This window comes from Garra rufa, chromosome 10, assembly GCF_049309525.1.
Source record: "Garra rufa chromosome 10, GarRuf1.0, whole genome shotgun sequence".
Taxonomy (NCBI): Eukaryota; Metazoa; Chordata; class Actinopteri; order Cypriniformes; family Cyprinidae; genus Garra; species Garra rufa.
Window position 1 is genome coordinate 6,622,281 of NC_133370.1, and position 20,552 is coordinate 6,642,832.

The 20,552-nt window shown below is 34.9% G+C and overlaps 1 protein-coding gene across 2 annotated transcripts in view; it reads right to left on the minus strand.

The window, feature by feature from the left end:
* creb3l3b (cAMP responsive element binding protein 3-like 3b) overlaps positions 1-15,831 on the minus strand; it is a 36,383-nt gene extending 20,552 nt beyond the window's left edge. For both annotated transcript variants that reach the window (XM_073848992.1, XM_073848991.1), the window contains exons 1-2: positions 15,690-15,831; positions 1,672-1,782 (exon numbers count right to left, since the gene is read on the minus strand). In XM_073848992.1, the coding sequence (XP_073705093.1) occupies positions 1,672-1,782; positions 15,690-15,710 (132 nt within the window). In that variant the 5' untranslated portion in view covers positions 15,711-15,831. The remainder of the gene's footprint in view (positions 1-1,671; positions 1,783-15,689) is intronic.
* Between the last annotated feature and the right edge of the window lie 4,721 nt (positions 15,832-20,552).

Below are 20,552 nucleotides of genomic sequence, written 5' to 3' on the forward strand. Positions count from 1 at the left end.
TTAGCAAGGATGCTTTAAATTGATCAAAAGTGATTTATATCTTATATATCTTACAAAAGATGATTTCATATAAATGCTGTTCTTCTGAACTTTCTATTCATCAAAGAATCCTGAAAAAAATCTACTCTGCAGTTTTCAACATAATAATTCTTCTTTTTTTGAGCAGAAAATTCACAATCACAAGAATAAATTACTTCAAATTAAATGAGAAATTTAATTTGAATTAAGAATGCAGTTGAATTGACTAAAATTAAATTGATTAAATGTAATCAAGTTTAAAAAAAAAACATTTAAAAAATACTTAAATTTGTAACACCTAAAAAATGTAAGTTGATCTAACGGTTTACTTATGCAGTTGAATTAAGTTAGTCTAATATAAATATTAGGATTGATTGAGTGAACTGAAATTACCTAAGTGTGATTGACCTAAGAAAATTAAGTTGATAAAATGTAATTAAGTTTAAAAAACTAAAAAACCTAAAAGGTGTTACCAACTGGAGTAATTTTTTTAAGTTGATTTTTATTTATTTATTTATTGTTATGTTTTTGCTGTACTTTGGATTAAATAAATGCAGGATTGGTGAGCATAAGAGACTTCTTTAAAAAAAAAAACATTAAAAACCTTACTGTTCAAAAACTTATTTTTACACAACATGTAAAATAAAAACAAATATTTATTTTTAAAATATTTAATGCATTTATAGATTGTGGTGTATATTTTGAAACAGATAAATACACAAATAATATATAATCTTTAAAATATATTTTGATGCAAATATTCTCGTCACTTTTTTTTAACAAACACAGCTTGCTTAGTAAAATTCCTAATCTTAGTCATTCAGTACGGAAATATTAATTTGATATTTTCCCCAGTAGGCCTATTGCTTTGCACACTTGTTACCATGTACTAATGGCAGCATTAACAAATCAGCGCAACCAACTATGACATTCATCAATTTCCCTGACGTAACAGCACGTTTCAAGGGAAATTAAAATATGAAAACATTCCTGATGCAATGAAATGAAATAAAAATTACCATTAAACATTTGAGATAAGTACATGGTTTGTTTTTAAGGCAAATCAGCATATTAAAAAGATTTCTGAAGGATCATGTGACATGACACTGACAACTGGAGTAAAAATTCAGCTTTGCATTACAGGAACAAATTACATTTTAAGAAATATTACAGTTGTTACAAATTGTTTTTTACATTGTTTTTCATCAAATAAATGCAGCCTCAGTGAACATAAGAGACTTTCAAAAACATTTTTAAAAACCTTTAAACACTAATATATAAATATAAACAATTTTCCACCTGGTTGGAGCTTATGTTGTCTTAAAATGCTATCCACATATGGCAGCTCACTAGGTTTTGTCATTACACACACACACACACACACACACACACACACACACACACACACACACACACACACACACAATGGTGTCATATCAGACACAAACACACCGAGGCTGACAGATAAATTTGGGTCAGACTCGTAATATGCTGTCACTGTGTTTACAGGAAGCCTTTCAGGGTGTCTCATTAATTAACTGAGTTAAAATGACTAAAAATAAAATGTTCTCAGCATGCTCTCACCGCGGGAAGGTTGTCTTGTGATTTATCAAATAATCTCAGGTCACAGATATCAAATAGCAGTTCACTCACACTTTGATCTGTGACTGACCACACAGGGTTGCCATGGTCACCGTTACTCTCCATATGAGGGACCTTGTGGGGCTCGAGGAGCAGGTCTAGGAGTTCAATCCCAGGATAACCCTGAAATAAGGAGGGATGATGAGAAATTGGAGGAAATGGGGGACAAATGCTTTCACATATTAACCTGGGTGTTAAAGGTTCATGGAACCATCAGTGCCAGGTAAGAATCATTTTTGGAACCTATTTGTAACAGTTCTACTTAGAACCAATTCATCCTATAGAAACATTTTATTCTGAAATGGTTACATTTTTTCCCGCCTTTTTGTTTTTGAAATCTGTAATGATCAAAGCACCTCATTATTGATCTTCTGGAGCTTATAGTGATCTTCTGGAGCCTATGGTCACATGACAATAAGAAACTAGGTCTTCCGGGCAAAAAGTGGAGTTTTTTTTTTTTTTTTATATATATTTAAACTTCTTATTCTAAAATAAAAGGTCTATAAATTTGTGATTTGGCCCATTATGCTTTGGCACAGTATCTGCTTAATCTCTTCAAGTCTGTTTTCGCTGTGTGTTTTTTGTGCTTAGATTAGAATTTGGAGGAAATGGGAAACAAATGCTTTCATGCATTAATGGTAAAGGTTCTTCATGGAACCATCAATGCCAGTAAAGAACCTTTTTTGGAACCTATTTGTATCAGTTATATTTAGAATCAGATCATCATGAAGAAACATTTAAATTCTGATATGGTTGTTTGTTACATTTTACCATCTAAATACACAGACTGACCATTTTTTCTTTCTTTTTTTTAAACTGAACATGTATGTGTGAGCAGTTCTGTTCAGTTGAGGACACTTCTCTCATCTTCTCTGCTGTGTAAGTATTACAGATATTAAATGTATGATCCATATTTTTGTTTTACATTATTACTTGGATCACCTTTTTATTGCTTTTTACCATCGTGAGTACAAAAAAATTTTGTTTAATTTTTTTTTAAAGAATGTGAGTAACCAAACAGTTGACGGTTGCCATTGATTTCCAAATGGCAATGACTACCGTCTTCTGTTTGGTTAACAACATTCTTCAAAATATGTGCTGAACAGTGAGTAAATGATGATAAAATTATGAAATAATAAATTGTTTAAATACTATTTATCAATAGGGATGTAACGGTCTTATTAATATCATAGTGATAGCAAAACTCTCCCACAATATGGCTTGATCCCTTGCTTAGATTAGAAGTTGGAGGAAATGGGGGACAAATGCTTTCACTGGATGTCAAAGATTCTTCATGGAACCATCAATGCCAGAAAAGAACCTGTTTTTGTAACCTATATGCTACAAATCATTCTGAAGAAACATTTTATTCTAAAATGGATGTTAATGTTACATTCTATAATCCCACCTTTTTGTTTTTCATATCTGTAAAGCACCTTATTATTGATCTTCTGGAGCTCAACCATCCAAATACACAGACTGTCAACACACTCTCAACAGTTAAATTATTTAATTCAGAAAATGTCTATATATTTTAACTTCCAAACTGTAAGTTCCAACCAGTCATATGTCTTTTTCTCGATTACACATGTATGTGTGAGCAGCTTTGTTCAGTTGAGGACACTTCTCTTCTCTTCGCTGCTGTGTAAGAATGATGTATTGAGTTTATGATCCACGCTGTTGTTTTATATTATTACTTGGGTTACCTTTTATTACTTTTTACTATTGTGAGGGGCTCATATTGTGAAGGGCTCACGCTAACTTGGACTTTCATAAACATAATTGGAAGTGACACACTGTAAACCTAAACCTATTTGTGTATTTCAGAAGCAGTCACAGCCTACAACCTCATCATCTGCAGAGAGAAAATGCCACTCAGATACACTCATAATGATGAAAGACATCATAGAGGATTGTGAACATAATTCACTGGAATTTGATTGCATTGTCTTTATTGTATCTATATTGTGTTTTATTTATGTATTTATTCATGTTCAATATCAGTTATCATGTAATTTTTACTACAATTTCCAATGACAATAACAAATAAAAGAACCTAACTGGCTTGCCTTTTTTAATGAATCCCTCTAATAGGAGGCCACAGAATATTATAAAACCAGACGATATTGAAAAATATATAATAATCTCACTGTATGATAATATCTCGATATTGTTACGGGTGCGTGCAGGAGTTGACGAGACGGACGACAGGAATTACAAAATACAATATATTTAATATAAATTTTCGACTGGAACAAGGCAGGAACATCACACACATCTTTTCACACAAAAGGACCGACAGGGAACTGAAATCAAACACATGCTTATAAAGACAGACTAATTACGGGGACACAGGTGATACAGATGACAAGGACTAAACCAAAGCAGACAGATTAACGGGGGGAGACAATGGGAGAAACCAAATACATGACATGACTAAGACATAAACTGACAGAACTGTAACATTACGCCCCCCTCCGGAAAGGCGCGTCCTCGCGCCGTAGAAAAAATGAAAAAACGAGAGGGGCGGAAAACCAGGAAAACAGAGTCAATAAGGGAGGGGGCTCCGGCGGAGGACGCAACCCCCGGAGGAGGACCAGAACACAAGTCCAGGAAACAAAAAGGACAGTCCAAGGGGGCGACGACGGTGGGAGGAGCCAGGGAACACACAGGAGGGACCTGGAGCAGGGGAGCAGGACCCAGATCGCAGCCAGGATGACGGCCCACGGAGGAGCCGACGGAGGGAGGAGCCATGGTGGAGGACGGACCGCCGACTCCGTGGGGCCGACCGACAGAGGCAGAGCAGCTGGCAGAGGAACCCGAGGCGGAGATGGAGAGCCGAAGATCCAGGGCGACACCGTGGATCCGGAGGGCCAAGGCGGAACGGGCTCTGGCGGCCGAGGCGGAGGCGGAGTCCCGGAGATCCGCGGCGGAGCCGGAGCGACAGAGGATGGAGGCTGTGCCCGCAGGAAGGAGGAGTCCCAAGGAGCCGGTGGGACGGCGTGACGAGGCGCAGCCGGAGGAGCAGAGTCCTGAGGATCCGATGGGGTGACGACTGACCAGGGCGGAGCCGGAAAGACGATGGAGCCCGGTGGAGCTGGTGGACCGACGGGCGACGGTGGAGAGGAGGGCGCTGAGAGCCGTGGTGGAGCCGCAGGGTCGGAGGACCGAGGTGGAGGTCTGGATTCGGAGGCTGGAGGCGGAGCTGAGGGAACCTCCAGCCTTGCCACCGAAGTGAGCAGGCATCCCTGCGGCGAGCCCACTGCAGAGATGGTGGGCTGAGGGTGAGCAAGGGGACTGACTGCTGACTTGGGGAACTTAGGACAGCTGGGCGGAACCAGCGGGAACTCAGGGCGGCTGGGCGGAACCAGCGGGGACTCAGGGCGGCTGGGCGGAACCAGCGGGGACTCAGGGCGGCTGGGCGGAACCAGCGGGAACCAGGCAGATTCGGACAGATGAGGGCGGGTGGGAGGGAAGTCAATGCGCGTCAGTGGCTCAGAGAAAAAGTCTATTAAATCCGGCGTGTCAATATCCACAGTCTCAGAAACAAAGTCAATTAAGTCCCCAGAGATATCCAGCTCACCCCCAGCGGAGTTGCAGTGGGCAGGGCTCTCCATTTCCCTCCCTAGCTCCACATCGCAATCCACCGTCAGAGATGTAGAATCCGACTCACGCACCTGATCAGCCGGAGAGGACTCTGGCTCTGTCGCTCGCGGCTCTAGTCCTACATCCGCGGTGCGCTCGGGTTCCCGCTCTGCATGTCGGGGCGATGGTTGGCTGCTCTCTGGGTTGTGAGCGGGGCTGACGTCCTCCTCGATGAAATCGACAGTCCAGGAAGATCCATTGGACGCCAGCACCCACTCGACGAATCCGGCAAAGCTCTCTCGAGGACCCTCCCCGGACAGCTGCATCTTGATGTGGTTATTAAGTCCGTGGTGGAAGAACGTGCACAAGCAGCTGTCCGGGTAGTGAGTTGATGGAACGAGGAACAGGAAGTCTCTGGTGTGGTCCTCGAGAGAGCGTCTCCCCTGCTTCAGGAGAATGATGGCAACGTTGGGGTCATCCATGAGGAAAAAATATAAAACAAACACTGATACAAAAACGAAAAATAAACGCAGGGAAAGACGCCAGGTAAACTGTAGTAGGTCGGTCCTTATGTTACGGGTGCGTGCAGGAGTTGACGAGACGGACGACAGGAATTACAAAATACAATATATTTAATATAAATCTTCGACTGGAACAAGGCAGGAACAAGTCAGGAACATCACACACATCTTTTCACACAAAAGGACCGACAGGGAACTGAAATCAAACACATGCTTATAAAGACAGACTAATTACGGGGACACAGGTGATACAGATGACAAGGACTAAACCAAAGCAGACAGATTAACGGGGGGAGACAATGGGAGAAACCAAATACATGACATGACTAAGACATAAACTGACAGAACTGTAACAGATATGAGGTCCACGATACAATATTTATTGCTATGTTGAAAAAAAAGACAAATGAAGACTTGAACAAAAATGAACATTTTATACAATTTAATGTTCAATTATTCTATCAAAAGCACTTTGAGAAGTCAAAATTAAAAGATTCAACCCATGTTCTAAACTAAAAAACTTAAGTCAGAAGAAAGTCAGTAATTGCACCTGAAAAGAGGGGACTCAACCCTCTTTTTATTTGTGGTATACTGTCTCAGTCCTAATTACATTCACAATAGTGTTTTTATGACGCCAAAACTAATTAGAATATAATAATAATAGTAGCAACAATGATAATAGCCATATACTGTAAAACAATTGTACTATAAAATAAATTAAAATGAGTATTTCATAGGTGTTATTTTTGATTTACATTACAACAGGGAAATTACAATACTTCTTTCCTAATTTCTACACTTGAAAGAGATATTTTGAGTTTTGACTGCAGTAATGTTACCCATTTAAACCCCTAGCTGTTAGCATTTCATAATGCACTTTTAAGCTTTTATTTTGATGGAAATGGCTTGAAAACAAACTTACAAATCTCATTACAAATCTAGTGAAATGCTGTAATAATCTGCCGTAAATATAAAGTGTAACTGATAGCCCTTGTGGTTCCAAACACGTACTAAACTTACAGCACATGAAATAAACAAGTTTATTGCATTCACTGTGAACTGAGCTGTTCTGAGGTGCGGAAAACACCAGATCACTAGCCGATCGCCTGAACGATGTGAGCGCTTTGCTTTAAACGTGCAGCGAAAACAAACTTGATAAAGGGAATAAGCTATATTGTGCTTTCGGTTTTAGTTTGTTTAGTTTGTGTCAAAACACAAAACTTTAAAGACCTTTTATGCTACAATACGAAATTTTAATATAATTTAAAAACTAGACTTTTTGCCCTGAAGACTTTTTGCCATGTGACCATGATGATATCAAAAAAGTTCTGCTAACGCAATACCATGATATTGACAATGCCGTTACATCCTTATTGATAAATAATATTGAAAAAAAATTTGAATTACATTATTTTAGCTTCATTTACTTGCTGTTCAGCACAAAGGAAAACATTTTAAATATATAAAATAATAAAATTCCAGGACTTTTAAGGACTTTTCAAGCACTACTTTTTGGATTTTCATGGTCTTCAATCAGAGATCTCACTTATCAAACAATTGTAAAAAAAAGATATGAAAATAAGAGACTTGTATTTGTGTATGCTTTTGTTTATGTACTGCTTTAAAGGTTTGACGTTTTCTACTGTTTATGGAAAAATAAATCTGAAAAAAAGATTTGCAAAATTGCTCCGAAATTCCGATCTGAATCAAATGATTCACAATCCACACCGAAGTTCCGATCTTAATCCGATCTTAATTTGCAATCCATGCACCAAAGTCCCGAACTGAATCAAATAATTCAAGATCCGCGCTCCGAAGTTCCAATCTAAATCAACTGATTTGCGATCCACACTCTGAAGTCACAATCTGAATAATGATTCGAGAACCATCACTTCGGATCAGGACTTGCAGCATGTAGCTTTAAATCAGACGTTTAGATCGGTACTTCAAATCACGTACGTCAAATCTTTTGGTTTGAATCATTCAATTTGCAAAATGATTCACAAACCCGTTCCAATCTAACAAATGTTCATTTGGAGCACTTCAAAACAGTGAATCATTTTGAGACGCTGTATTTATACTACACTGTAAAAAAAAAAAAAAAAGAGTTGTTTCAACTCAAAATAATTTGTTTCCCCGCTGACTTAAATTTTTTCGTTTAGTCAACTAAAATATTCCAGTTGTCACTTAAATGAACATTTAGTAACTTAACATTTCAAGTTGACTGAACTAAAAAAATTTAAGTCAGCAGGGTAACAAATTATTTTAAGTTGAAACTACATCTTGAAACAATTGTATCACACAACAGTGTATCAAGTTCTTCCTAACTGGACATTTTGTACTATAAAATTAAGAACAAACTGTCTTGTTTCCCCTCAAACTCTGAACTACTACAACTATTTGAAAATCTGGAATCGAAAGGTGCAAAAAAAAAAAAAAAAACGAAATATTGAGAAAATCACCTTTAAAGTTGTCCAAATTAAGTTCTTAGCAATGCATATTACAAATCAAAAATGAAGTTTTGACATATTTATGGTAGGAAATTTACGAAATATTTTCATGGAACATGATCTTTACTTAATATCCTAATGATTTTTGACTTCGATAATTTTGACCCATACAATATATCGTTGGCTATTGCTACAAATATACCTGTGCTACCTATGACTGGTTTTGTGGTCCAGGGTCACATATCCGAATGAGACTGGAAGCCTTACACGTTAAAAAATAAGGTGGTTTAACTTTCTTGAGAAACTCTACGCATGTGAGAGTAAGGGAATCATATTTTATTTAAACTAATGGTTTCATATCAGTGTCATAGAAGGACCATTTTTGGTTCCCAAAAGAACTTTTCAGTGAACATTTTCTTTAAAGAAATATTGTTTTATTAATGTGAAGAACATTTTATCATTCTAAAGGACCTTTTCCACTACTCTCTTAAAAATAAAGGTGCACAGCGATGCCATAGAAGAACCACTTTTGGTTCCACAAAGAACAATTCAGTCAAAGGTTCTTTAAAGAACCATGTCTTTCTTATCTTTTCATAATCTGAAGAACCTTCTTTCACCACAAAGAACCTTTTGTCAAACAAAAACATTTTTCAGATGTTAAAGGTTCTTTATGGAACCATTTAGACAAAAAGGTTCTTCTATGGCATCGTGAAGCACCTTTATCTTTAAGAGTGTATTAGGAACCATCAATGCCAATTAAAAAAGAATGTAGAGGAAGTTTTTACTTTTTTTGTGATACATAGAAAGCACCCAGAACACCCTGCAACACTGCAATGACCTCTTAGTTTTTCTTCAGAAGATGTCTGTGTTATTTCCGCATGTCCGAGGTCCGGTTGTTAAAGTTTAACTAGCTCCTTTGAAATATTCATTTAAAAAGCCTGCAATGTTATTATTAGTACTGTAGTGCAGAGAACACCCTTAGAATATGACATTTGAAACACAGCTGACAGGCCTGGTTACAGCATAAAGCAGCGGGACAGCATCAAATGTGTCAGGAAATGGCAAAATAAACAATGAATACATGTGACCGGGCCATGCACCTGATATAATGATAACAATGACACAAAACCGAAAAAAATTTCTCAGAAAAGAGAAATACAAATGAAAAAGAATAGCATGCTCTGAGCCACATTTTGATGAACTAGATTTGAAAGCTGTGAGAAAAATCACTTCTGCCAGAGAAAGTAAACTCACCCTAGAGCAGTTAGAGCATTGTTTTAGCATTGCACACACACACTGGATTGAAACAGAAAAGATAGGCTTTGAGTCACTGTTTTATTGGTATTCTCTTAAAGTTTGTTTTGGTTGATAAGCTATCTGTGCAGAATCGCATTAAGTTGTTGGTTGTGCTTATAGCCGATAGACATGATGATGCTTGTAATGTTTCTAGAAAGGCTGTTTCACACTACGTTACAGATCTATCAAGACCCGCACTTCAAGATTCATGAACAGTTTTTATCCCAAAGCCATAACAATACTGAACACCGAACTTAAAAAACACTCTTGACGTATAAGAAGAACCATTACATGGGATGATTTCGAATACTTCATTCACTTAGCACGGTGCAATTTATTTATTATTATTATTGTCTTGTTTTTGTTGTCTTTTTGGTTTGCTTAATTACAGTGGCTGATACGTTGGAATACTAAATTTCGTTGGATGTAAGTTCAATGACAATAAATATTCTGAATCTGAATCTGAACTAAACTTTTCAAATTTACTCTTATCTTGGAATAGATAAGTCCTTGTTGAATTTGTATTAACGCCTTTGGGAAGAAAAGTCATAAATGAGATCATTTCAATCTTTGATCTCAATTACTTTTTGCACACAGCAATTAGATTAAATATAGAGATATTTATTCAGGAATAAAATGGAGATTTTTGTCTCGAAATAAAATCTCTAAATAAACTATAATATCTCATCAAACTCTATTAAGACAAAACGATTAATGATGTTATATATAAAATTTTATACACTTGTAGAAAAAAGGTACAAAGAGCTGCATATGAGTACTTTAAAGGTACATATTAGTGCCTTAAGTGTAAATATTACTACCAAATTGACATATTTGTAACTTTTGATAGTTATTGAGATGCTATTACACTGTAAAAAGTTTTCACCAGATTCAACTCAAAAACCTAAGTTTAGCAGCTGCCTTAAGTTTTTAAGTTAAATCAGCTTAAAAGTACAAGACATTTTAACGTATTACAATAAAAATTAGTTGATATAACTAAGTTTAAATGACTTAAGTTGATTTAACTTAAAAGTTTAAGGCAGCTGCTAAACTTAAGTTTTTAAGTTGAAACTGGTGAAAACTTTTTACAGTGTATGCTTTGCTATATATAATTATATAAATGTAATGTTTTGTTTCTTTTTTTATTATTATTATTATTATTATTGATCAGCAACCAGTGAGTAGGACACAAAGCATATGACAAATTACAAATCAGAATCACAACATAAAGACAAAATTAATAATAATAACACAACAATAAAAAAAGAAAAAAAAAAAGAAAAAAGTTTTATTTCTATATTATTGTCACGATGCAGGCAGGAACACACGAACAACGACGTAAATAAAAGACGTATATTTAATAAATCCAACGGAATACAGGCAGACACAGGAACACCAGGGGAAAACATCCATATAACATTAAAGACCGACAAGAGTACTGGGAAAACACACACCTTAAAAAGACAGACTAATTACAAACACAGGTGCAGACAATAAGGGAGAAACCAAAAATACTCAGAACTGCGGGGGAAAATGGGAAAAACCAACAAGAAAGTCCGGGGGTGTGACATTTATAAAATATTTTTTGTTTATATTTTTATTTGTTTTAGTTTTTGATGACTGTATAGTTTTTAATCATTTTTAATTAAGTTTTATAGTTATTTTACCATCTGAAATTAAATAAAATTTTCAATATATTTGATTTATAAGTAACAAGTGTTTTTTTTAGGGTTTTAGTTAAATATATAATCCTGCTTTTTTATCGCGATTGTTTCTCAGACAGCACAAAAATTAAACAAAGATCAATTGCTTTTATTTGAAAACAATTATTATATTAACCTAATACACTATCAATCAAAGGTATTTGGACAATAAGTTTTTAATGTTTTTTAAGAATTCTCTGTGCATTTACAGTATTTGATCCAAAATACAGCAAAAGCAGTAATATTATGAAATATTTTTACTATTTAGAATAACTGCTTTCTTAGTTATATTTAAAAATTATATTTATTGCTGTGATCAAAGCTACATTTTCAGCATCATAACATTAGTCTTCAGATTCAGAATTCATTCTAATATGCTGATTAATAATGATAATGTTTATTATTATTAGCAGTAGTAGTAGTAGTAGTAGAATCAATATTTAAAACGGTTAAGTAAAAAAAATTTCAAGATTCTTTAGTGAATAGAAAGATCCAAAGATCAGCATTTATCTGAAATAAAACATTTTTGTAACATTCAAAAGCTTGGAGCCAGAAAAAGAAATGATAGAAATGAATACTTTTATTTATCAAGGATGCTTTAAATTGATCAAAAGTGATGATAAAGATGTTTGTTACAACCGATTTCTATTTCAGATAAATGCGGTTCTTCTGAACTTTTTATTCATCAAAGAAACCTGAAAAAATAATTTTCAGCTGTTTGCAACATAATTTGTGCAGCAAATCAAAATGATTTCTGACTGAAATGATGCTAAAAATTCAGCTTTGAAATCACAAGAATAAATCGCATCTCAAAACATATTCAAATAGAAAGCAGTTATTTTAAATAACTGATATTTCAACATTTTACAGCTTTTGCTGTATACTTAAGATCAAAAAAATGCAGGCTTGGTCAGCAGAAGAATCTAATTTAGAAATATTTAAAATCTGGTAGTTGTTTCTCGTCTAGAATTTCAGAAGATGTGGCTTTACTTAAAGAAACATCTAAATTTTATATTTAAATGGAGCACAATTAACTTTCCTAAACTGTCAAAGAGCAAGTAAGTGTTATTTGTCCTTTGCAAAGGTGTTTATAATGTTGCAAAAGATTTCTATATCAGATAAATGCTGTTCTTCTGAACTTTCTATATTTATCATAGAAACCTGAAAAAATAATTTTCAGCTGTTTGCAACATAATAATAAATGTTTTTGAGCAGCAAATCGAAAAACTAGAATGATTTCTGACTGAAATAATAATGCAAACAATTCAGAATTGAAATCACAGGAATAAATTGCATCTCAAAACATATTCAAATAGAAAGCAGTTATTTTAAATGAAAAAAATAATTCAAAATTTGACTGCTTTTGTGGAAAAAATGCAGGCTTGGTGAGCAGAAGAAACTGATTTAGAAACATTAAAAAACTTTTGACTGGTACACTCTTAAAAATAAAGGTGCTTCACGATGCCAAAGAAGAACCTTTTTATGTCTAAATGGCATTGTAAGGAACCTTTAACATCTGAAGAACCTTTCTGTTTCACAAAAGGTTCTTTGGGGCAAAAGAAGGTTCTTCAGATTATAAAAACTCAAGAAAGAGATGGTTCTTTAAAGAACCTTTGACTGAATGGTTCTTCGTGGAACCAAAAATGGTTCTTTTATGGCATCGCTGTGAAGAACCTTTTAAAGCACCTTTATTTTTAAGAGTGTAGTGGTTTCTACTCTAGAATTTCAGATGTGGCTTTACTTAAAGAAACATCTAAGACTAAGTTTATACTTACATAAAACTCAACTAACTTTCCTAAGCTGTGAAAGAGCAATTAAGCATTCTTTGTCCTTTGCAAAGTCACTTTCCTAAAGGAAAGCTGCGATATTTAGTATGACAAAGCCATATTGAAATCTGAAAAATGATACTGAACTGGTGTCTAATACCAAAACAGATCAATTTCTCCAACAAATACCACAAACCCTTGGGAGCATCTAAACCTCAGCCTACACTCTTAAAAATAAAGGTGCTTTAAAAGATTCTTCACAGCGATGCCATAGAAGAACCATTTTTGATTCCACAAAGAGCTATTCAGTCAAAGGTTCTTTAAAGAACCATCTCTTTCTTACCTTTTTATAATCTGAAGAACCTTCTTTCACCACAAAGAACCTTTTGTGAAACAGAAAGGTTCTTCAGATGTTAAAGTTTCTATATGGAACCATTTAAACAAAAAGGTTCTTCTATGGCATCGTGAAGCACCTTGATTTTTAAGAGTGTAGTTTTCATTCCAGGCGTTTTATTTGTTTCACTGACATGATTCCTCACCCTGCGACCTACTTTGCACCGCTGTCATGCGCTTTTGCAGTGAAGATAAGCTTATCTCATCTGACCAAAGTTTTATAAGGCTTGTGCTAATGGGACAGAAGAGTTACACAAAACCACGCTTGGCTGGTCAGCCTCTAAAGAGCACGAGACAATTTCATAGCTGGCGGTTTCGAGGACAGGGCAAGGATACTGGCGAAGTCAGACCCCCCAAAAGCCAAACGTGCTTAATTGCAGCTTTGTCATTAAAACAAATCTGAGAATCCTAAACATGCATGGCATGGAAATATAGGCTAGAAAATCCATTCGGGAGGTTTTGCACAAACTGATTGCCATACTAAATCAAGATTAGATGGTAAATTCTATAAACAGCTCTCACGGATGAGCGCGCCTGGGTAATTACGACATTTTGGTCTAATTGCGTAGACTTGTTGAACTTTCTCTGCCTCATCTGTTGTTAATGGAAAAAAAACTCTGAGAGGAGCCTTGGGTTTTATTCTTGTTTACGTGTGTGCTGAGCTACTAGGCTAATTAGGAAAAGATAATTATCACTGGGGTTTGCGTTATTGTCATTTCCACAAGCACCGCAAATACACTGGTTCATTAACACCTCAAAATAACAGATTGCGCTTTTTTTTCAATTTGTGAGATGGAAATGAGTTTAAATGTAACTGTAATCTCACACATTGCTTCTCTGTTTCATAAGAGATCTTAAGAGTGTCTGAAATTGCGCTCAGAATTGCCAAGATTATGCATCACACTGCAATCTAACTTAGATTTTTTTGTAAAAAAATCTCAATTTTTACTTGTCTAAAAAAATCTTTCTTGATTTAAGAATTTTTAGATAAAGAAAAGCATTTTTTGCAGTGCAAAGATAGTTCAGTATGAACTCATTTTTGTTACATTTTTTAATTTTTGTGTGTAATAAAATCCTAATTTTAAAATAAAATCTGATTTTGCAAGTCTCCATTTTATCCACATTAGGTTCCTAGGTATAATTTCTGTCAGCATTTCATTGTTTACACATATACTGGCCAGTGATTTCAATACTTAAAGAATGTTACAAGGAAAAAATTAATACATTTTTAGGTCTGTGGCAAATTTGTTGACTGATCTTCAAAAACCAAAAACATATACACTATCAGTCAAAAGTTTTTGAACAGTAAGATTTTTAATGTTTCTGCTCACCAAGCCTGCATTTATTTGATCCAAAATACAGCAAAAACAATAATATTGTGAAATATTTTTACTATTTAAAATATTAAAATATTACTTAAAGTATAATAACAGCTTTGAATATATTGTAAAATGTAATTTATTCCTGTGATCAAAGATGAAAAATTCTACTCAGCTGTTTTCAACATAATAATAATAATAATAATAATAATAATAATAATAATAATAAATGTTTTGAGCAGCAAATCAGAATGTTAGAATGATTTCTGAAGGATCATGTGACTGAAGTAATGATGCAACAAATTCAGCTTTGAAATCACAGTAAATATATATATATTCAAATAGAAAACAATTTTTAAATAGTAAAAATATTTCAAAATTTGACTGTTTTTGCTGTACTTTGGACCAAATAAATGCAGGCTTGGTGAACAGAAAGAAACTTCTTTAAACAAACAAACAAACAAACAAACAAACAAACAAAACATTAAAAATCTTACTGTTCAAAAACTTTTGACTGGTAGTGTATATACACTGCTTAAAAGTTTGGAAAATAAATTATAAATAAAAGCTCCAAAAGCATAAACTAATTTCTAAAGGATCATATGACACTGAGAACTTTTGCTGAAAATATAGCTTTGCATCACAGGAAAAACTTACATTTTAAAATATATTCTGATACAAAACATAATATTTCACAATATCACTTTTTTTACTGTATTTTTGAGCAAATAAATGCAGCCTAGATGAGAATAACAGACTTCTTTCAAACACATTACATACTCTTAATTTTCAAAATTGTCAAAATGAGTGTTAAACACAATATTTTGGGTGGTTCCTCTTTACTTTAAGCCTGAGATTAATTTTTCGGGCCTGAGGTGGGCCGGTTCAACCTGATGTTATATTTAAAAAACAAACAAAAATGACACTGAATGACCCATTGCAATATATCACGAACAAAAAAACTCACAGTAAAAACAAAGAAAATGCAATACCTCACCTTTTCTGAGAGAAGTGCCATGTTCCAGGCACTAGAACCACTGATGAAAATACAAGCAAACAGAAGAAAATGATTAAAATCCAGAGAGATGTCAGACTGTCAGTATGTCAGACTGATGCCGTCCTCAGCACAGCTGTGTTCCTGAATGTGTTCTCTGTTCTAGGACAAAGTTGAACCTCCAGATAAACTTCAGATAAAGAGTATGATTCAGATGGGTTGTTAAATCCTACTTGTGAGGATCTGCATTCTGTTTATCAGTGAGATGATGATGATTTCATCAAAATACATTAACATGATTACAGCAGAGGATGACATCACGGCGCAACTGAAATGTAAATTAATTGGAGATATGTGAAAAGACATTGCTTAGAGGTTTCTATTTCACAGCTCAAGAGACTTAAAGATTCACCGAAAAATTACAATTTGCTGAAAATATTTGCTCATCCTCTGGTCATCTTAGATGTAGATGAGTTTGTTCTTGTGTCAGATTTGGAGAAATTGAGCATTTCATCACTTGCTCACCAATGAAGTGAATGGGTGCCGTCAAAATGAGAGTCCAAACAGCTGATAAAAACATCACAATAAGATATATAGACGATGAGAGAATCGACTCAAATGATGTATTTGACATAAAATAACCTTAAAGGAATAGATTTATATTTGCTGAATTAAAATGAGAAAAATAGAAATGAAGCATTCTATCACTTGCTCACCAATGGATGCTCTGCAGTGAATGGGTGCCGTCAAAATGAGAGTCCAAACAGCTGATAAAAACATCACAATAAGATATATAGACGATGAGAGAATCGACTCAAATGATGTATTTGACATAAAATAACCTTAAAGGAATAGATTTATATTTGCTGAATTAAAATGAGAAAAATAGAAATGTAGCATTCTATCACTTGCTCACCAATGGATGCTCTGCAGTGAATGGGTGCCGTCAAAATGAGAGTCCAAACAGCTGATAAAAAAATCACAAAAATATAGACGATGACAGAATCAACTCAAATGATGAATTTTACCTAAAATAACCTCAAAGGAATAGATTTAAATTAGCTGAATTAAAATTTGAAAATTAGAAATGTGGCATTCCATCACTTGCTCACCAATGGATCCTCTGGAGTGAATGGGTGCCATCAAAATGAGAGTCCAGACAGCTGATAAAAACATCACAACGAGATAGACGATGACAGAATCGACTTAAATGATGGATTTTACCTAAAATAACCTTAAAGGAATAGATTTATATTAGCTGAATTAAAACGAGAAAAATAGAAATGTAGCATTCTATCACTTGCTCACCAATGGATCCTCTGCAGTGAATGGGTGCCGTCAAAATGAGAGTCCAAACAGCTGATAAAAACATCACAATAAGATAGACGATGACAGAATCGACTCAAATGATGCTCGCCATCACTTGCTCACCAAGAGAGTCCTAACAGCTGATAAAAACATCAAAAATAATCCACAAGTAATCCACACCACTCCAGTCCATCAGTTAACATCTTGTAACGTGAAGAGATGAATGTTGGATGTAGCAAATCCATTTTTTAAATTTATTTTCTAGCTAAAATATGAATCCATAATAACACTTCCTCCATTGAAAAAGTCTATCACTTGTTGTCCTCTCATTTCAAATCCACTAAAATATTTGTTTAGAACTATTTTGGAATGTTTTTATTTGATCTGTGCATATTCCTCTCCTGATTCAGACAAGATGACTTGTTCAATGGAGAAAGAAAGCAATGGTTTGAAGCTGAAAAGTCCTTAATGATGGATTTGTTTCTTACAGACAGGTTTTGCTTCACAAGTTGTTAATTGATGGACTGGAGTGGTGTGGATTACTTGTGGATTATTGTGATGTTTTTATCAGCTGTTTGGACTCTCATTCTGACGGCACCCATTCACTGCAGAGGATCCACTGGTAGGCAAGTTATCACACTGAGACCTTTGAATTTTGAATTAAGGCTTTGGTCTATCTTGGAAAATCATATTATTGAGATATTTTTTTGTTATTGTTAGGCTGTTTTTTTTTTTTTTTTAAGAAAAGGCAGCTGTTTGATGTGAGTTTCATTGCATTGCTTTCTGGGAGATCTTGGAAGAACTCACTTGTGATTTTTATATTTAAAGGAGAAGTTTACTTCCAGAACAAAAATGTACAGATACTTACCCCCTTTCTTTCTTTCTTTCTTTCTTTCTTTCTTTCTTTCTTTCTTTCTTTCTTTCTTTCTTTCTTTCTTTCTTTCTTTCTTTCTTTCTTTCTTTCTTTCTTTCTTTCTTTCTTTCTTTCTTCAGTCAATAAGAAATTTCTATCTATAAAGTGCCTGTGAGTTTATTCTTCCAAAATGCAGTTTAAATGCAGCTTCAAAAGATTTTAAAAAATCCCAGTCGAGGAAGAAGGGTCTTATCTACAATGTCATTTGCTAAACAAATTGACAGATTACATACTTTTTAACTTCAGATGCTCATCTTGTCTAGCTCTGCGTGAACACTGTGTATTCTGGTTCAATACAGTTAGGGTATGTCGAAAAACTCCCATCTGATTTTCTACATCACAGCAGAAGTACTGACCAAATGTTTACAAAGTAAACGTGCAAAGAAGATCATATAAAAAAAAGTAAAACAGCTATGCAAGATGATTTTGTAATTGGAGAAGAAAATCAGATTAGAATTTTTCAGCATTCCCTAACTGTCTTGACCTGGAATACACAGAGTTCATGCAGAGCTAGAGATGAGCATTTAAGTCTAAAAAGTATAGATTTTTTTTGGGCGATCGTTTCACTAGATAAAACCCTTCTTCCTCACCTGGGATTGTTTAGAGCCCTTTGAATCTGCATTGAAACTGCATTGTGGAAGTTCAAACTTGCAGGCACCATTGAAGTCCACTATATGGAGAGAAATATCGACTTTAGAAAGAAGGACATGAACATCTTGGATGGCAAGGGGGTGAGTAAATAATTATTTTTTTTCTTTGGGAAGTGAACTTCTCCTTTAAGTGAGGTAACATGTTTTTGATTTGCAGTGCTCATTGACATACTGAAATCCTCTTGCAATAATGACATGCATGAACCTGTGTATTCAGACAGCCTCCATGACTGCTCTTAAACTCAGGTTTGGCCCACAGATAAACCCAAACCTGAAACGAAACAAGTCTTCAACTGTGCAATCAGCATACGCTTATCCTGTATTTGTCCCAGCTGTTATCACAGAGGATAAGACAACTAATATTGGGAGCTGCACATTGTTCTGCTTATTAGCAAACAGAAGGAAGTGTTACATAACTTTTTATGCACAAACTTCAGCCATTATTCTTGTCATCTTGACAAAATGAGCATACTGTTAATGTGCAAACTTCAATATCAACAGCCTTAGAACCCATTTTAAACACATTTAACACCTGCCTAGCAACTTATTAGCAAAACAAAACATTAAAAACAATTAAATGTTCATACTCATATATAAAAATTATTTTTTTATATTAAAGTTTAACAAGAAAATACTAGTTCTACTCCAAAATGTCATATTTATAGACAGTGTTACTTGATGTTTCTTTGTTAAATAATTGTGAAGTTTTCTAGCCATTTTTTGATTGTGAAAAAATGCATATTTAATGCAGATGGTGCACTATGTACAGGATCTGTAAGTTATCACAGAAAATGATGTCAGCTCTGTTTGCAAAAGCAAAGAAAACATTTACAGAAATGCATCTGCAATGGACATCTATGGGGAAACTGTTTCCCCATGAAGTCTGCCAATATTTATTAATAATATATATATATTGTTCTAAAGCTGCACTCGAGGTCAGAATAAATTTCACAGTGCCTTTCAGGCATGCCCAACATGACTAGAAAATCGGGGCTCTTTAAACAAAGCTCACATTCAAGAGCAAAGGTCATATTGACTCTGTCAAACAGACTGTGAGGCTTTTTGCTTTTTGTTAACTTTAACCAAAGGGTATTAGGATTTTTGATATTATTGACTCCTCTCTCTCTCTCTGTGTGTGTGTGTGGGGGGGGGGGGGGTCTTGCAGCCGAAGTCTTGCAGCCGAAGTCTTGCACCAAGCACAATTCTTCCAAGAAAATGGTTCAGATAGAATCTACCACAAAAAAGGTCAGGAAATCCAATTAACTCGCTGTTCCAAATCCTGTATGCACAAAAGAGGAATTCAAAGCATAAAGAAGAAAAAAGGATGTTATTTGTGTGTGGGTCAGGCGCTGCCTTCAATGACCAAACGTTTCCATAATGAAAGTAAAACCTGAAACCAGCCAGCGTCTTTTGTGAAAAGCGTGTTTTAAGAAACAAATCCATCATTAATACATCTTAACTTTAGGCCATCGCTTTTCAGTCCATAATCCATAATCCTTAAGTGAAAAACTCCATCTCCAGTTGTCTTTCATATCTGTTTAGAACAGTTTTCTCTTGTAAACGGTGCTTGATCTGTGCCTATTTCTCTCCTAGACCTAGACTTTTTCACTGGAGAAATCAATATTATGGATAGAAGACATTAATGAGAGAATTTTCTCTTAAAAATTATCAGTTTTTCACTTCTCAAGACATGGACTGGAGTGTGGATTACTTGTGGATTATTGTGATGTTTTTATCAGCTGTTTGGACTCTCATTCTGATGGCACCCATTCACTGCAGAGAATTCATTGGTGAGCAAGTGATGTAATGGTACATTTCCAATTTTCTCATTTTAATTCAGCTATTCAGTTTAAATCTATTCCTTTAAGGTTATTTTAGGTAAAAATCCATCATTTGAGTCGATTCTGTACCCTCATGTGCTCCAAACTCATGTGACCTTTACCTGTGGAAACAGGTTATTATGAAAATGTCAAAACTGCTCTAATCTGTACTTTT